General features: G+C 32.0%; 1 protein-coding gene across 1 annotated transcript in view; it reads left to right on the top strand.

Annotated features, from left to right (window-relative positions):
• LOC107445955 (protein O-mannosyl-transferase TMTC1) overlaps nucleotides 1–18,975 on the top strand; it is a 364,666-nt gene that overhangs the window by 262,403 nt on the left and 83,288 nt on the right. The window contains exon 5 of the mRNA XM_071187075.1: nucleotides 16,567–16,681. Coding sequence (XP_071043176.1) covers nucleotides 16,567–16,681 — 115 coding nt within the window. The remainder of the gene's footprint in view (nucleotides 1–16,566; nucleotides 16,682–18,975) is intronic.

Genomic DNA, 18,975 nt, shown 5'->3' with positions numbered 1-18,975 from the left:
TATATATATCGTTGATATTATTATATTTATTCGATATTTTAATATCTGCTGAGGATAGATTAGGAGAAACATCAGTGTTTGGAGTACCGGTTAAATATACTAGGCAGTGGCACTTGACCTTAAAGAAAACAACAGTGTATGGTATACCGGACAGCGGCACTCACCTAGACCTAGCATATATTTCGGACATTTACCAAAGAGACTGTGCGATAGTCAACATTCACCTGCCGATTTCAACGAATCCCAATTTCGGTCATTCAGAGTAACGTATACATTTAGAACAAACTACGGATTAAAGGACATATGTTACGATTTATGTGTTTTGTTTATTTCGAAATTTCTTTACATTGTTATTACGCACAATGTGAAGGAGAATGGATTTATTGTATGTCATTTACGTGCAATATTTGCATCATTGAGAATATGCACATACTTACATTGAGAAAATACTTTATATAAAATATCTTACATTGAGAAAATATTATAGAAGTCAACAGCCATCAATTTTGGTCATTCATCGTTACATCCATTATTTCCGGATGCAATCTTCACTGAGATAGATGTCTTCGTTATAACGTCTGCAATTGGTGATCAGCTGAATACTGCACTGGACGTTAGTGCACGTTGTGCTGAAATTAGATACACTCTAACACGACCCTGTGAATGTAGTTTATTTAGAATTTAAGGAATTCAAACTGTTACCTTGATCATTATTATTTCTATTTTTTTGTCGAAAACGAGCCTTAATGGCATATCCACAATCAAAGGCGGGAAAACATTCAATGTGAAGTATGCCCCTACAAATACCAATAAAACGCCATCAAGAAACATTTCCAAGCAATGGTATAAAAGATGGACACTCCGTCAAAGCCATTCATTAGTCTATGAGCGACTCATTTGCATAGAGAGAGGCTCATTAACATTCTTCCTGGACACCTCTCAAAAGTCTTTTCCGCAAAAGACGTTTCATTACCTTCCATTCGGCGGATGCATTAAAATTAAGATTTTCATTCTAAAATCCCTCGGCGACTCACCCCCCTCCCACACATCCCTTTTCTGTGAACTCGTAAAATAACTCCCACATAATCAGGGAAACTTTCACAGCCGCCACTTAAGTGGCTTATTTCGAAGGGAGAGAGAACACTTTCCACATAAATTTCTATCAGGGATCGGTAAGTGGAAAAGGAAGGGCCCTCCTTACACCATGAGGTTCCAATTATATTGATTAAGGACTGAGGACCCCCTCCAAAGAAAACAATAATTTGATGTTATCCGTAAAGGACTTTGATCCTTTATTAGGCTGGACTATAACATAAATATAGGTCTTACTGTTATCACAAACTGAATGCTTTATTGTACACGTCGGCTTTTGTCACGGGTAGTCTTGATTAATATTAATGCCCGTGAGACAGAAAGGTATTTATTATAATAAAACAGCAATTTGGCGCCAATAATATGGCCGCCAAATAGAATTTAACCTGGATTGTGTCTTTGCAAAGCGTTCAAGATATTTTTCTACTCACATTTTACAACGTTTCTGTTTTTAAACTTCTTATGTATCACCGATATTCGATAATTACAGTACAGAACCCGTTATCCGGAAATCAGAAAACCGAAAAACCAAGAAACCGGAACAAAAATTCGATAAATTTTCTCGCCATTTTTAAAAAAAATAATTTTTCCCTCGCAAGATTTTACGATTTTTCTTTCTTTTTTTAAAAAATGTTTACCTTACTATCATTTTGGAAATAATCATTAGTGTATTACTTCATCGTTTTTTCTTATTTTTAAGATTATTTTCGATTTTTTTTTTTTTAGTTGGGTTTAACAATTAAAAAAACTTTTTCTGTAGCGATTCAGAAAACCGGAAAAATCAGTTATCCGGAATAGCGATGGTCCCGACCATTCCGGATAATCGGTTCCCTACTGTATTATAGAATTAAACGTATCCTTTGTAAGAACAAAATGTTAAGTGGCATTTTGAGCCTTCTAACATGCAGGCAATAATGACACTTTTTTAATTGTTTTCATGAACTACTAAAATTTTAAGTCCGTAAAGGAACTTAAAATATTTTTTACTGGAATCTAACATGTATATAGGTTTTACAAACATGTATATGTAACTGTATACACGTCGACTTAATACGTGTAGTACTGATTTAATGAGGAGGTGGACTTGCCAACAAAGGAAATGATCTTCCTTCTATCACCTTTCGTAGACTCTTGGCATTAGAAATTTTTTTCTTATAAACAAGGTTTATTTTTTCATGAATTATTAAAATGTTAAGTTTGTAAAAGAACTAAAAATAATTTTAACTGGAATGTAACATAAATATCGGTTTTACGAACATTGATATTTTGAACATTGATACATTGAACATTGATACATTGATATTTGATATTTTTATATATTTATTTGTATATATTTATTATACAAATAAATATATTAACACACATATTTATTTGTACACGTCGGCTTGTTCCGCGTAGTTGTTGATGTTGACGTATGCTTGTTTTTAGGCAGAGGGTGTGCGATTGTTCTTGTTTTCCAGTGGCACCATCTATTTAATTCACGAAANTTAAGTGGCATTTTGAGCCTTCTAACATGCAGACAATAATGACACTTTGTTAATTGTTTTCATGAACTACTAAAATTTTAAGTCCATAAAAGAACTTGAAATATTTTTAACTGGAATCTAACATATATATAGGTTTTACAAACATGTATATGTAACTGTACACGTCGACTTGTTAAGCGTAGTACTGATTTTATGAGGAGGTGGACTTGCGAAAAAAGGAAACGATCTTCTTTCTATCATCTCTCGTAGACTCTTGGTATTAGAAATTTTTTTCTTATAAACAAGGTTTATTTTTTTCATGAACTATTAAAATGTTAAGTTCGTAGAAGAACTAAAAATAATTTTAACTGGAATGTAACATAAATATCGGTTTTACGAACATTGATATTTTGAACATTGATACATTGAACATTGATACATTGATATTTGATATTTTTATATATTTATTTGTATATATTTATTAAACAAATAAATATATTAACACACATATTTATTTGTACACGTCGGCTTGTTCCGCGTACTTGTTGATGTTGACGTATGCTTGTTTTTAGGCAGTGGGTGTGCGATTGTTCTTGTTTTCCAGCGGCGCCACCTATGGCCAAGAATTCAACTTCTGCCACACCATACGTCATACGTCATTTATTCATCCACAGAATCGTAATTTTGATCTGCATCAGAGAACGATCGATCTCCAATCCAGTACCCCCAGAGGTTTTGATTTGCTATGGGAACATGGAGGACTTTTGCGACTCGACAGATTTAACATGCATCTGTCACTTTACTTCGCCGGTGGGGTTCGAACCCACGAACTCGGACATGGGCCCAGCGCCCTACCGACCAGGCTATCTCGGCCCTGTTACGCGTAGTACTGATTTTATGAGAATTTTCCTTCTATCAACTCTCGTAGACTCTTGACATCCGAAATGTTTTCTATCCACAGGACTAAAGCAAATGCTGCGTGAATAACCCACATTATTTGTACACTGGAAATTGTTCTCGTTTGACTCGAAGATTCATTCTAAGGCACAAGATTTTCAGAAACAGCATTGAGCAGATTACGAAGTGGCTATGTTTGAAATATGTCAATAAGGGAAAGACCTGAAGTTTATCTATTTAAAAAACTCCCCAAGCCAATCATCTGGAGTGTTAGCCGTTAAGACAGGGTTTTGACTCGGCGAGAGAAAGGAGATCAGGGGAAAAAGAAGCTCCCCTCTTTGAAATGCGTAGCAGCAGACAGCCTTGGGCTTCATGGCGAAGGTAGTTTTTTCTATAGACAAACTAGGCTCATCTAGCACTTAGTCCTGACCGTATAAGTTGTATTGGCGGATCTGCTATGGAATAGGGCGGATGATGGGCTAGTGGCACTGTGACTGAGACATGGTGTCATGGACATGATCTAGACCAGTGGTTACCAACTGGCTGCCCGCCGGCCGCACCCGGCCGGCGAACTAAAATATATTAGTTGTCGTTTTTTGCGGACAATTTTCGTAAAAAATCTATATCGGTTTAAAATACTTTTCTTTCGTTTAAAAAAACCTAATTTCTTCGTTTCTGTGAAACTTAACAAACCAACGATGCAAAAAAATTTATCTCTCAGGTTTTGAATCCAAGAAAATATTTATTCAAATACAAAAAATAATCGTGTATGTTGCTCTTTTTTATTTCGTTTTCTTGTATTTTGTGTATACAAGAACAATTCAGGGTGTATATAGGTATAATTCAGGGTGTGCATATCAGAAATTTTCTCGGAGAAATTCTCCCAATTAACTTTTTGAAACTACACATTTTGGACGAAATTATTAACATTTGTAAATTTTAAAGCGCATGAAAGAGGGAAAGAATATCATTTTTTATTTAAATTCCTCGAATTTAATATCGCATGAGCAGAGAAGAAGAAAAAATTAATTTCAGATGCTCCGGAATTTTTTGTTGTTGTTGCTATAATTCCTTATAAGTCGAAAAAAACTGTTAATTTATCACATAATTAAATTTAAGAGAAAAAAAATCTTGTCACTAAGTTTCTGATTAAGAGAAGATTCAAAATGATACGTTACAAGCATTATTTCTAATGCTTGTTATTTTGCTTTTTGATATTTAAAAAACTTTGATAAAAATCTGACAGTAATATTTAACGTTCCTTCAAACATGAAAGAGTCCTATATAAAATTTTGATACAGTTGCGGCACGCCATTTGATTGATGTTTTTAATTGCGGCCCCCGGCCACATGTAAGTTGGAAACTCTTGATCTAGACGTTTCTGGACCGCGTCGACATGAAACTAAAACAATAGTACTAATAAATAATAATTGCCGCGACATCGACAATTATTTTTCAGTAATAAACAGCAATTTGGCGTCAATAGAACAGGTGCCAAATAGAATTGAATATGTCTTTAAGAAAATATTAAAAATATTCTTTTGTCATTTTTCTCTCCTTTTATGCTTTTTTTTTTTAATTTTTAGTTAAGCTTAATTTTTAAAGTTGTAGTTTTTAGTAAATTTTAAAATTTAAGTGGTTAAGTTTAATTTGTAATTATTTGTAGTTTAGTTTTTAAATACCCATACCAAAGCCGTGGTAGTTCAGGGGCTAGAGCTCTCACCACCCGATGAGATGACCCGAGTTCGAATCCCAGCGATTTCTGATTCCGCATCAGGTTCGCACCGACCACAGTGCTGACGTAAAATATCCTCAGTGGTAGACGTCTCCTGGATTAGAGGTCAATTGCCGCCAGGCTTAACGTGGGAAGTTTTCCTCTCCATGTAACGCAAATACTAGTTAGTTACATCAAAAAAGTCCTCCACTAAATAAATTTCTCCCAATACTTGATCTAAGAGTACCCTTGTCTTCTGGATTGGGTTCAAAATGACAAGGCTATGGAGTTGAACATTAGTAGTCGTTAACTCAAAATAGGATCGGCTGTTCGACGGTGGTTATAATATGTAATGTATCGATTGGGAGTATAAATTCATTTTGAGGCATTTCAGATGGAAAAAAAAGCTTTTATTGACTACATTATTTTGTCTTAATCATGATCTATTTTCTGTTCTAACTTTCGTTCAGTAATAAGGCATTAAATGCATTACCTAGAGCAAAAATTAATTATGTTTTTTTTCTAGGTAAAGTTTTAATTTATGTAAAAAAATTATGTAAAATGTGTAAACTATGTAAAAAAAAATTCCCTGTTAGGAGAAAGTAGATATGAGACGAACAAAAAAATCGAAACTGTATAACTAAATATCGAAAGTATTTTAAATTTTCTATTATTTTTTACATCTATAAGGTTAATGCTTGTGAAACTACGCATAAAGTAACTCAATATTCGTGACTTAATCTTCATAAAATTTAACATACTGAATTTTTATGAAAATGGTTTAAAAGGAACTAAACCATTTACAACTTTCAGCTCATCAGTCATTTTTTTAATAAAAATAACTTGTTCGAAATAATTCTCATAAGATAAGCTTAGCTCAGAATATCCTCAATATATCTCTTTATCGTATTTATTTGAAGCAAAGCAAATAGTCATTACCATAAATGAATTATTCAGGATTAAATAGCTACAACACACAGCATTTATCTGTTAACGTAACGAACAACCAAATTCTTTTAATATTCACAATGCACCATTTTTTAACAGTTTGCTTACAACGCTATTTTTAGTTATGTAAATACCTTTCATGCAAAGCGAAAGTAATTATTAGAGATGAGTAATTAAACATACCAAAAACATTCTTAACTACAGAACAAACAAGCGATTTTATACATCGGTATTCCCCTACCCCCCAATTATCTATGGGTCTCCGTTTCGTGACTCCCTTTAATTCACAACATGAAAGCACGAACACACGACGATCTCAGCTATTAGAATGGTATTTGTTTATTCATTTATTTGGTCACCATCTGTTAATAGACTTAGAAATGGGGTGGAGGTGGGTGATGAAAAAGACGTATGTTCACTCAGTTGGAAGGAAAACGTTCTTTCGGTGGCGGTGGTAATGCGAAGGTGTGGGGCAGGAGGTATTGGATTATCGAATACTCTTTGTTTCCAGAGTGAATAATGGGGGAAAGTAAATGGAAATTCCGATTTTTGGAAAGAATGTTGGTCGTCCGGTTTTAGAATGGAATCAATTGTTGAGATTGGTTTCGGCACGAATTTCTTTTTCGTCTTTCCCTGCCCTCGTGCGTTTTAAGAAATGGTAATGGTAAAGTAATATTTGAGTATTATATCTTACCCTTTAGGGTTTCAATGTTAAAAACTTTTTTTTAAGAAAGCAAGTTTGTCATTTTTAAGAAAAGTATGTTCTATACTTAGAAAATATTTTATTTATCGCACTTATAGCCCTCGTTAACATGTTATTTTATATTTTATAACCGTCGTTGAACAGCCGACCCGATTTTTGGGTTTACGACTACTAATGTTCAACTACTGAGCCTGGTAATTTCAAACCCAATCCAGAAGACAAGGGAACTCCTGGATCAAGTACTAGGGGAAATTTACCATCGTGAAGGATTTTTTGAAGGAACTAACCCGCATTTCCGTTACATGGAGGGACCTCCTATGGTTAGCCTGACGGTAAGGGGACTCTAATACATGTTCCGTCTACCACTGAGGATATTTCACATCAGCACTGTGATCGGTGCAATCCGGATGTGGAATTCGTATCAACCAGTTATCGCCGGGATTTGAACCCGGTTCACCTTATTGGAAGGCGAACGCTCTATCCCCAGAGCCATCGCGACTCTCGTTAACATGTTATTTTATATTATAACCGTCGTTGAACAGCCAACCCAATTTTGGGTTTACGACTACTAATGTTCAATTCGGTAGCCTTGTAGTGTTAAGCCAATCTAGAAGACAAGGAAACTCTTGGATCAGTACCCCCAAAGGTATGATTTGTTATGGGAACGTGGAGGATTTTGTGACTCGGCAGATTTAACGTGAATCAGTCACCATTTATTTAGTAACCATTCTTCGGCCGGCGGGGATCGAACCAATAACCTCTTGGACATGGACCCGATATCCTACCAACCAGGCTATCCCGGCCCCTCGTTAACATGTTATAATAAATTACAAACGCTTGCGTTTAAGTTAATGTTTAATTACGTTAATGCTTTTTAAGTTAACATGTTAACTTAAAACACACGAGGCCGGGAGTGTTGGAATAAATCCCTGGCTTCATACGTTTTAAGAAATGATGGAAAGTAGTCTATAAAAGATAGAAAGTAGAATTAGTCTAAAAAAATAGAAAGTAGAAGAAAAGTTTCGCACACTTAGAAAATATCTTATTTATCTTAGCTATAGCCCTCGTTAACATATTACAATAAATTACAAAATCTCCCGCAAAAAAAGGCGTTTACTATTTAAAGAAAATATTTTTTCAGCTTGAATAGAGAATAACTTTTTAAATCGATAAATATGTAGTACAGATTATATAAATCTTGAAAACAGTATTAAACTTTATGCAGTTTTCTAAGATTAACAGGAAAACTGATCTTTATGAAAATCTAATCTTTATTTAAACAATTCTTCTGATCTGTCTGAAAGTATAGTTCTCCCACAACAGCTCACTGTGAGCCAAAAGGGTCATAGAAGCTAAAGCTCCACAATTTCGAAACCAACGGCATTACCGTGGTAATGTGGTTGACATTGCGCGCAGGCCGCCTTTACTTCTGAGATAAGTACCCATTTATCTAAATTTGAATGTTCTTCAAGCCGCCATTGAGGATCGAACCCTTGTCCTTCGCAATGATTATCATTGCCTTTAACCGCAGAGCCAACGCGGCTCTATAGAGTGGATTTCATTCAAACAGTTATTAGTCCAGCAGTGGACTGAACGTTCCCAGCAGATCACAGAAGTCAAGCATCAGTATGCGGGTGGGTAACCACTTGGATTAGTCTGCGAAGGGACCGAGGGTGCGGTATGGGTCCTCGTTAAACTGTTTTACCGTAAAATGCTCGACTTCGCGTACAGGTTGTCGGGCTACCGAAGCGGGGGTGTCATCCCCTCAGCAGAGGATCAAAATTGTGATGGCATGTCTTCGGATCATCCACGGGGATGTTTCCCTGAGCGTCGCCAATAGCCTATTGTGCAGCTCTAGTGCGACGTAAATGAACTACAACTACAACATCAAATGGTTATTATTTATTTATTTTTAAGATTTTTGTAAAAATTAAAAATTTCATTGCTTATTTTATGCATTGCATGGTAAAAAGTTCTCATTCATCTATAACTGAAACACCTATAAAGATTTTGAGTATTCTTGTCTATTTTAAGCACTTTTATTTTTTACTTTTTTTTATTATTCCCAATATTATTTCTTACATTATATTTTATAGCAAAAAAAGAAAAAGAAAACTAGCTCAGTGCTTGGTTACAAAGAGTTTGCTACACATCTGGTGACGTCATCACATGTTTAGTAAAAAGGATTTAAAAAAAAAGCTAGAAATTTTATCAGTAGGAAAAACAAACCTCCAAGAACTAAAAAAAAAACAATACTAAAGTAAAGTTTAATTCCAAAATAAATTTCGAATTTTAATACGAGCGATTTCTGCTTATTTTCAGACATAATAGTGCATAACTGCAAAATAATTATAATTAGACTATGATTTTTTTATATCAAAAAAGCTATAAAAAAAACTGTCAAAAAATCAAAGCTCTAAAATTTAATAATTTTAAACCGAATTAGAATTTTTCATGGTAAGAAACGTGGTGCACACCTTCAGATACAAGAATACGTACCTGCGAAAATTCTAAAGCTAGTATTTTTCAATGAGCAGAATCACATAACGAAAAAAGATCATACTTTACCTAAACTCAACTTAACCTTACCTAATTTTTACTTAACCTAAGCTCTAATGTTAACTTTACCTAATTTAATACTTTACATAACCTCAACTCTGCATCAATAACATTTTCATATCAGAAATATTCCTCCAAAAGAGTTTCTAAAAAAGTTCAGAATTCCATTCTTTTAAATTTCATAGTTTTTGCGTAAAAAAAAGTACCAAACACGTATAGAGTAAATTTTTTTATCTGTAGTCCCTGGCCTTATTATTAGACTCATTATAAGATTCTATGTAAAATCATAATTATTATTCGACATGTAATTCGAAAATTGCTACGCGATCTTATATGGTTTGCTTTGCAAACCAAGCTCGCTTCGCTCTCTACTAACTCAGGTACATTACAAATGCACAAAATTCTAAGAATTCAAAACAAATATTCAAATCCATATGACAACTTTTTTTTAAAAAAAAATGACATCTTTTTAGTAAATACTAAGTCATTAAAATAAATTTGAATTCAAATAAATGACATGTAATTCGTTAAACCTATTAGAAATGTGCTATAGCATAAAATCTTAAAGCGTAACCGCACGACTGAGACTCATTTTTAAATGAATGACTAATAACAATAATAAAACAAATTCGTGATAGAAATCAAAAATCGTCAAAAGAATTCGTAATACATAAAATTCGTGGAAAAAAATCGCTTTCGACAAAATACTAAAATGCAGATCTATCGACAAAGACTACTCACTTCTGCCTAGCTTAATAGTATGAGATTGCCTCAGCTGATGCTCTCTNCTATATGTTGAGCCACCTGAACTAGATTTGGCATGTGACATTTTTAGCGGCAATCAATGGTCGATTTTCTAGCGTTGCCATTCGGGAAGTTGTAATGAGGATTTTTTTGTCGCCATGTAAGAGAAATATATATATAGATAGGAAGTATATAAGTACATAAAAAATCTCCTGAATTAAAACCCAATACATGTAGGTTTAAATATGTAAGTAGTGCCTATAAACTCGTGCAAAACATGTCATTATTAAAAAACTACAGTGCGTCTAATAATTTGGCCTAATTATTATAATATACTAATATAATGCTTGATATAATAAATATTCCATATTTATGTAATATATCGTCTAATTTAAGCAATTGATACACTAACGTAAACAAGTGCAAACCGGTTTCAGTCACATAAAAACAATAAAGCTGTATTACCTGATAATTAAGATTTTGCATAGAATTTTATAGTGCGTCTAATAATTTGGCCAATCACTGTAGATGTTAAATTGTTATTATTATATAAAATTGATACGGAAAATTGAGCTAAAAATAACACCGAAATAACGGATTGAAATTCATAGTTTGACTGTTACATTTAAAATAACATGTTACTTACTAAAATTTAAAGAAAAACATCTATCTATTTCAATATCAACGTCACGTTCTGCATGCGCAATAATGTTCTATTTTAGAAAATAGATAGAAACTATACGAAAACAATAAGATTTTCTGAATAAGAAAATATCGGAATTGCTGAAATCGACACAAAGAAAAAAAACTTCGTATTTGGTAACCGCGGATTGTTTTCGCGAATGCGAAGCATTTTTTCCCTTCAAGTCATTTGGACGCTCCTGGATTCGAAAAGGAGTGGGAGAAAAACGGGAAGAAAAAAAAAAGAAAAAAATGTAAGGAATCTGGACAAAAAACCGGGCAAATCCATTGAAGGTATTCCTTACGGAGCAAAAACCAGGAAAAGAATCATATTTCTTCAGACGATGTCTTTTCTTTCTGACCCCTTTTTACCCTTTTCTTTCCCTCCAGAATCGAAAAATAGCAAAATAAAGAAAAAAGGAATAGTTTTGGAACGTTAAAATCGATTTGGAAGTGTCTTTTGAGAAAGGGAAGACGTAGTGACGACGTTCTATATCAAGAAAAATGATTCCATTTTTCGAATCCAATGCTCGAAGGTCAAGTGATTCCTTTTCATTCGACTACAAGAAAGTTTCTCTTTTTTTTTTTAAATATAGCGCAAAAATAGAACGTTTTCTCTTTTCGAACGTATCATTGAATAAGCTTTTTTGAGTTGTTGGGGCTTCTTGTAAACTTAAATTCATTCTCCGCGTTCAGTGTATTGGAATATGTTTTGAAGGTAATGGGCGTTTTGAATCTCTATTCTGTAGTAGTCAGATTTTTTAATATTATTTTGTAAATATGTTCTGACACAAATGTGACTTTGATATCCTTTTAGAGGCAATTTTTACTTGGGTTAACATTTAAAGTGTTAAATCTGCGTAAAATTTAAAAGGAATCAAAATTATAATAAAAGAAAATTCTGCGTCGAAAGGTTAGTTAAAAAGTAAAACATTGTGAAACGTTACGATCACTGGTTAACCATTGGTCAAATGTTTTTCTTTTCTGGATTGACTCCAATAAACGCCACAACATTTGAAATCTTGTGTTGCAAAAACTGTCTCAATGGATGTTTGTCGTCGGATTGGTTTTCAAATCCTGCCTATGTACGCGTTTCAAGATATCACAAAATACTTTTCCTTTTTCAGTATTCTTATTTATATTGAAATCACCATCAAGACAGTAATTATAAGTAATTAATAAAAAGAATATAAAAATGTTTTAAATTATTATTATGTAAATACATTAAAAATGCCTGCTAGTGAAAAGAAAAAGAAGAAAAAGAATTCTAAAAAAAAAATTATCAAACAGCAGCGGTCGCCATAGCAATGCATGCAATGACGACGCATGCGCACTGTTTGCTACTACTCTTGAACACAGTTGAAAAGTGTGAAGACGTCCAAATAAGGTGCCGCACGCCATCAACCCCAAAACAACACTCATTTTGCCGATGGGTAATAATATGTGTTTTTTTTAAATGAAATGTACTAATTAATAGAAAGCTAAATGTCTGTAACATAAAGTCAGTTCCTGTATTATAATCTTAAGAAGAACTTTTAAAAACATCGAGATGTGCACTTTTTTGCAATTATCATTTAAAATGTGGAATTACGTTACTGCCACGATTCTTTACAATAATAATCTTTAAAAACATTTTTACAAACGGTTTAAGAATTCGGGACGTCTGATTTTAATATTTAAATTTGTATTATTAGGTAAAGTAAGATGCCCGGCCTCTAAAAGCACAAATTTTTGAGTTCAAATTAAAAAATAATAACAATCGTTTAAATAATTTTATATTTATTATTAAAAAATTCTGTGCAATATTGTCCAGCAGTGGAGTAATCCCAGTAGAATACCGAAGTCAAGCATCACTGGCTGCAGTCAGTAAGCGGATGGGTGACTACTTTGATCAGCCTGCAAAGGGACCGAGGGTGGGTGGTAAACTTCTACCGTAAAGTGCTCGACTTCGGATAATCCTCGGGGATGTTCCCCTGACCGTTGCCAATAGCCCATTGTGTAGCTCTAGTGTGACGTAAATAAAGTACTTAACTACCCATCTATATAATATTAATTCTTAAAATAATTCCAAATATTCATTTTTATTTTTGACTAAATCTAGTAATTTATAGATACTTTTTGTTATTGACGTTTAGGTAAAAAATCAGTTTCTGTATTTTATTCTCAAAACAGAACTCCTAAAAACATATTAATGTCCTCTTTTTTGCAATCAGGAATAAGATCTCGGAATTACGTTACTGATACATCTTTGGAATACTAGGATTTAAAAACATTTTAAAAAGGTTTTAAGAATTCTGGACTTTTGAAGTTAATATTGAAATCAGCTTTTAGGTATTAAAATGAGATGGTTGAAAATCTTAAAGTATGAATGTTAATGTCATAATATTTCCATAAACAATAAATATTTCTTCTTGAACATTTTAAACGTTTTCGAAATGCTTCATTGTTTCCGCAATAGTGATAAGTTTCTGATACGCATATTCTGAAACGTTTGTTTGTTTGTTCGTTACATTTTAGCACTCTTAAGATTAAATTAATTAAAATGATTAATTTGTAAGATTAATTAATTAGGCACTAAGAAGATGCCATTCATGAATATGGTCAAGCTTTTGTCACAGTTATGTTTCACCACATTCAAATAATTTTGCTGTTGAATCTGCTCTTAGTGCATAACCTAAATCTTGATGCATTTTCACTACATTTTACATTATTCAGATTTATGGAATTACAAATATACGTTTTCTATTATAATAAAATTTTTCTTTTTTTTAATTATATATTCTACATAAAAAAAGAAAGCTATTGTTAAACTCCTTAAAAATACTTACTCGTTTATTCAGATTGATTTTACCTGCCCTTAAGTATCATGAATTAATAAAAAATATAAATATTTATTAAGAAACATGGAATAAAATCCTCATGGCATTCATTTTTAAATATAATGAATTGATAACTGATGTTACCTTTAAAACAATTAAAAAGGAAAGGAATTTTATGTAGGACTCTTTTATGTTTGAAGGAACATTAAATATTACTGTCAAATTTTTAATCAAGTTGTACAAAACAAAAGTATTAAATTACAAATTAAAATAAGTAGATTTTTACATGAGAAATAAATTTTTTTACACCGTTGGTATGTTAAATTTCACAGAAACGAAGAAATTAGTTGTTTTTTTTAACGAAAGAAAAGTATTTTGAACCCGTATAGTTTTTTACGAAAATTGTCAGCAGAAAAAGGGCAACTAATATATTTTAGTTCGAGGGCCACAAAAAAAGGCTTCGCGGGCCGGATGTGGCCCACGGGCAGCCAGTTGGTAACCACTGATCTATACAGTTTAAATTGCAACAATGCGTAATTGTAATGTTTTGAGAAAAATTCGTTTCTCACACTTACCACTTGAATGGCCAAATTAAAATATTGGAATTAAAATATTGCACTAACTGTCTTTTCATTTTACTATTATACATATTATCAATATTTTCTTAACTATAAAAAATTTTATAATTAAAGAAAATATTTACATAGTAAATTGGTATGGTATATTTTATAGTAAAGATATATTTACTATTACAAATGTTTTCTAGGACAATTTGATTAATATTTTTCTTTTTATTTAAAAAAGGCGTGTTTCAACATGTTTGGGTTTGTTGAAACTTTCAAAAAATATTGAGAGAAAAAACACTACCTATTAAACATATATAGATATTTTGCCATGTCGATTACGAAATATCGAAAAATGTTCGATTAGTTACATGCATTATTCTCTGAGTCATTTGTTTCTTAACAAAATATTTCATGTCCTTTTTTGAATTATGAAAAAACCACTCGTCTTTAAACATGCGCAATTTCTTTTTAAATATTGCTTGACCATGCCTGACCAGAAACATGTGTACAAACCGATCCATAAAAACAACATTAATGTAAAGCATCACGCACTAAACTTGTATTTCTGCACGGAACGTTTGCAAAAAGTAAAAAAAAGTGAAAAGAAGTAAAATAAAAAAAGCATCCTGTCCACATTTAGTCACCAAAAAAAAAAGAAAAAGAAAGTTTTATGCCATAAACAGTAATTTAAATGTTTCTTAGGAGAACATTTTAAAAATGAAACTATCGAATAACTTGGTCACTTTAGATCAAATGACCGAATTTTTAAAATTGGTTTATTAGACTTATTTAAAGTAGACTGATAAAATAATGATTTTCTTTTTCAAAATTACTTTGACATTTTTCTAGTGGTTTTAACACTAGAAAGACTGCCCAAAAGCAGTCAAAATGATTGTGAAAGAATAATGTGTAAAGAAATTTTTTTTAAATTTATTTTTAATATTTTTATTATTATTTACAGTTATATAACAAGTTATTAGTAAATATTAACAATAAAAAAAATTACATGTTGTACAAAAAGGGAAAAAATTCTAAGAAATTGTGTCATTGTTATTTCAATTGTTATTGTTACGTATTTTAATTGTTATTTCAATTCAATTGTTATTTCAATTTGAAAAATACATCATTATTTTTCGAATTGAAATTAAAAAGCAGCCAAATGACTTCCTTAGACAATCTAGCGTTAATTAGCATCTTTAAAATCATTGAAGCTATTATGAACGAAATAATCTTTAGTGTGAAAAATGTGACAGAGATAGAAAAGATTCTTGACAATAAATAATTGTTTTAATTAATGTAACGTGTAACAAACTTTAGCCTATTGTAACATTAAAATTGAAAATATTGTTCGCAAAACTTTGCAACAACCAGCCTTTCAGTTCATAAAATTTTCAAAAAATTTTTATTTTTAAAGAGGGAGGATTTTCAAAATTTTAAATATTGATTTAAATTCCTAAGATTTTAACCTAGAACACATTTCAAACGGGTTTAACTTAATTGTGAGAAAAACAAGCTTGATTTTCAAAGCAAACCAATTAATATTTCAATTTTCGGGGTGTCCGGGAGCGTCAGCGAGCAGGGGACGGAATTCTATTATCATTCAATGCGTTAACTATTAACAAAAATTGAAATACATCTTCGTAAGTCCACTGGGTAAACCAACATTTAGAATCTTCGTCAAGAATGAATTTAAAAATATTTATGCATTTGTAGTGGTAGATTAATGAAGAATAACAAAAATTGCTTTTTAAATGTGACAAATCACAAAAAGTAAAGGTGGGTTAACAGAACGTTAAAACCTTGAAGGCGTTTCTAATAATCGTCTTTCAATTCCTCTCTTCTTACCCTGGCAATCAAACGTGTTTTGTATTCCTCAATTGAGGGGTTAGTTAGATTTCAATATTTTTTTAGCTTATATTAATAACATTTTACGACTTCCAATGTGTTAACTTTTTCTTCATATTTGACAAGCCATTTAAAAATATATATAAAGAACGGTTCTTACGTAACACCCTGTATATTTTTCAAATTCAATTACAGATACTAAATTTGAAAGTATTTTAATTTATTTTGTTGAATAATGAAATCATATATCATGTGAATGGTACTTAAAGTTCGAAAGCATGAGATTTTGCATTCGACTCAGAAGACAAGATAGCTTCTTAAAAAGTCTTTTAATAAAATATGCGTCTTGTAGTAAAAAAAAGCATGGAAAAATAGCAGATAATTTACTTCTGCTGAAAAAAGACGTAAAAATGAAACAATTTTAATGCCAATGTTTTATCCTAAAAGCTGTTTATTACGAGTAACGATTCGTAATTTTAACACATTAATGATAAGTATTATTTTGAGTGTTAATTTTTATGTTTTATTTCAGCGATAATTCAAGTGATGAAGTAGAAGAAGAGGAAGACGAGGAAAGAAAATCGCTGCCGTTAGATAATACTAGTGTCTTCTGTATCGTCGGCAGAATATTTATTTTAATTTTCGGGGTAAGTTCTTACTCTGATTTTTTTTTTCACATTTCATTATCCATTCATTCAATTTATTACTTATTTTTACCCATTGGCAAAATGCGTGTTGTTTTGGGTTTGATGGACGTCATCACATTTTCCAACTGTGTTCAAGAGTAATAATAAACAGTGCGCATGCGTCGTCATAGCATGCGTTGCTATGGCGACCACAGCTGTTTGATAATTGCGACAAATCTTGTTTTTTCCCGGTGTTATTTCATTTTCGAGCCGCGATGTCTCAGGAGATAGTGTTCGCCTCCCAATGAGGTGAACCGGGTTCGATCCCGGCAATGGCTGGTGATACGAATTCCTCATCCAGCTTGCACCGACAACAGTCCTGACCTGAAATATCCTGAGAGGTAGACGGATCATGGGTTAGAGTCCCCTTGCTGTCAGACTAACCATTGGAGGTTTCCGTAGTCTTCCTTTCCATGTAACGCAAATGCGGATGAGTTCCATCAAAAAGTCCTTACGAATGCAAATCTCTCCCAATACTTCATCCAGGAGTTTCCTTGTTTTCTAGATTGGGTTCAAAATTACAAGGCTACCGAGTTGAGCATTAGTAGTCGTAAACCCAAAAATTGGGTCGGCTGTTCAACGACGGTTATGAAATAAAATATTTCATTTTTGTAAGAAGTTGGAATATATTTGTATGGGGAAAAAGACAAAATTTGCTGAAACCTTGGTAACAGAGATAGGAACAGTATGGAGGGGCGACTAATGGCATAACCATGAGATGCCTGTGGCATTTATGAGGAGTATCATATGCATTATATTTTCTGGAAAAAATGAAAAACTCAATTTAAACTTTCCAAGTGCTTAAATTCCTAGTATCTTGAAACAGTCATATCAAAATCAAATAGGAAAAAAAATCTGTTGCTTGTTACTATTATACAGCTATAGATAACTTTTGCGCTGTGGCTAAAAGTATTACATTAGAACATGTAAATTTTTTCGAATTAATGTGGTATGTCATATCTAAAAATGCGAGGAGGATGCTTCAATATGAGAAAAAAAATCATATTTTACTCCTTGTATTTAATAATGTTCTTGTTCTGTTTTGTATAGTTCCTCTTTTTCCTTCCTTCCTTTTATTTGTGGTGTAGAGGTCTTCTGTACGTTCTGTTATTTGGACTGAAAAAATTTTATTTAAATTGTTAATTCAAATTTTATTTGGCAAAGATCTACCAAACCGTAAAAAAGATGTCTTTCATTGACCGATGTACCAAAATAAAACTGATTTAATTACTCATTTATTAATTTAAAAAAAATCTCTTTATTTATATTGTATTTTAAACAAAAAAAAGCTTTCACAAAAAGGTTTGAGTTAAATTATTATTGGTTAATTTGAGTTAATTATAAAATCTGTTTTTAATAAGAGAATTTTTACTTTATTTTAATAAAAATAAGAAAGCAATTTGAATTTAGACTAAAGGTTTAAATCTGTGAAAATTAGAAAATTTCTTTTCATGCCCGATATGGACTACTGTAAATTAATTGTATCTGAGCCTTAAAAGTAAAGTCATCATTAATATTAAAATATTTCTCTTCCTATTGTTTATTTCATAAGTAAAAGCATGTTGATAATTTATACATTAAAGTTCAGTTTATGAGAAAGGCCAAAAATATTTTTTTCCTATACCCTTTAAGAATCTAAACGAATAATAAACTTTGATAATCGAATCATTTAATGATTTTTATTAATAGCTGATAACGTTTAGTTGCAATGTGTTTTTCAAATTTATAAATCTTAGCTGTAAAAGTGTATTCTTGTTACAAGCTTGTTTTATAGCTGTTACTGTGAATGACAGTAATTGGTGGTTGTTGACTTTGGTAAATAATCGAATTATATACTAGGTCTAGTTAAGTGCCACTGCCTGGTATACATTTGCCCGGTATGTCCTACATCAATGTTTTTTTAAGGTCAAATGCCCAGAAATTCATTTAACCGGTACTCCGAACACTGATGTTTCTCCTAATCCATCCTCAACAGATATTAAAATATCGAATAAATATAATAATATCAACGAATAAATTAATATCAAATAGGATATAACAAATATTTCGGACATTCACCAAAGCGACTATGTGATTGTTGACATTCACCGGTGAAAGTTGACATTATCTTGATTTCGGTGATTTATTTTCTCTTGATTTATTTAGTGCAATATGGAAAAAATATGAGCTCATCTAAACTGCTGTTTGTAGAAAATGCAACACCATGAAGGAATCATCAGAATCAAATGAAATTCGCAGCAAATGTCAATTATAGG

Source organism: Parasteatoda tepidariorum, chromosome 10 (assembly GCF_043381705.1).
Source record: "Parasteatoda tepidariorum isolate YZ-2023 chromosome 10, CAS_Ptep_4.0, whole genome shotgun sequence".
Lineage (NCBI taxonomy): Eukaryota > Metazoa > Arthropoda > Arachnida > Araneae > Theridiidae > Parasteatoda > Parasteatoda tepidariorum.
The sequence above is the reverse complement of the archived record's forward strand: the minus strand, read 5'-3'. Positions and strand labels throughout refer to the sequence as shown.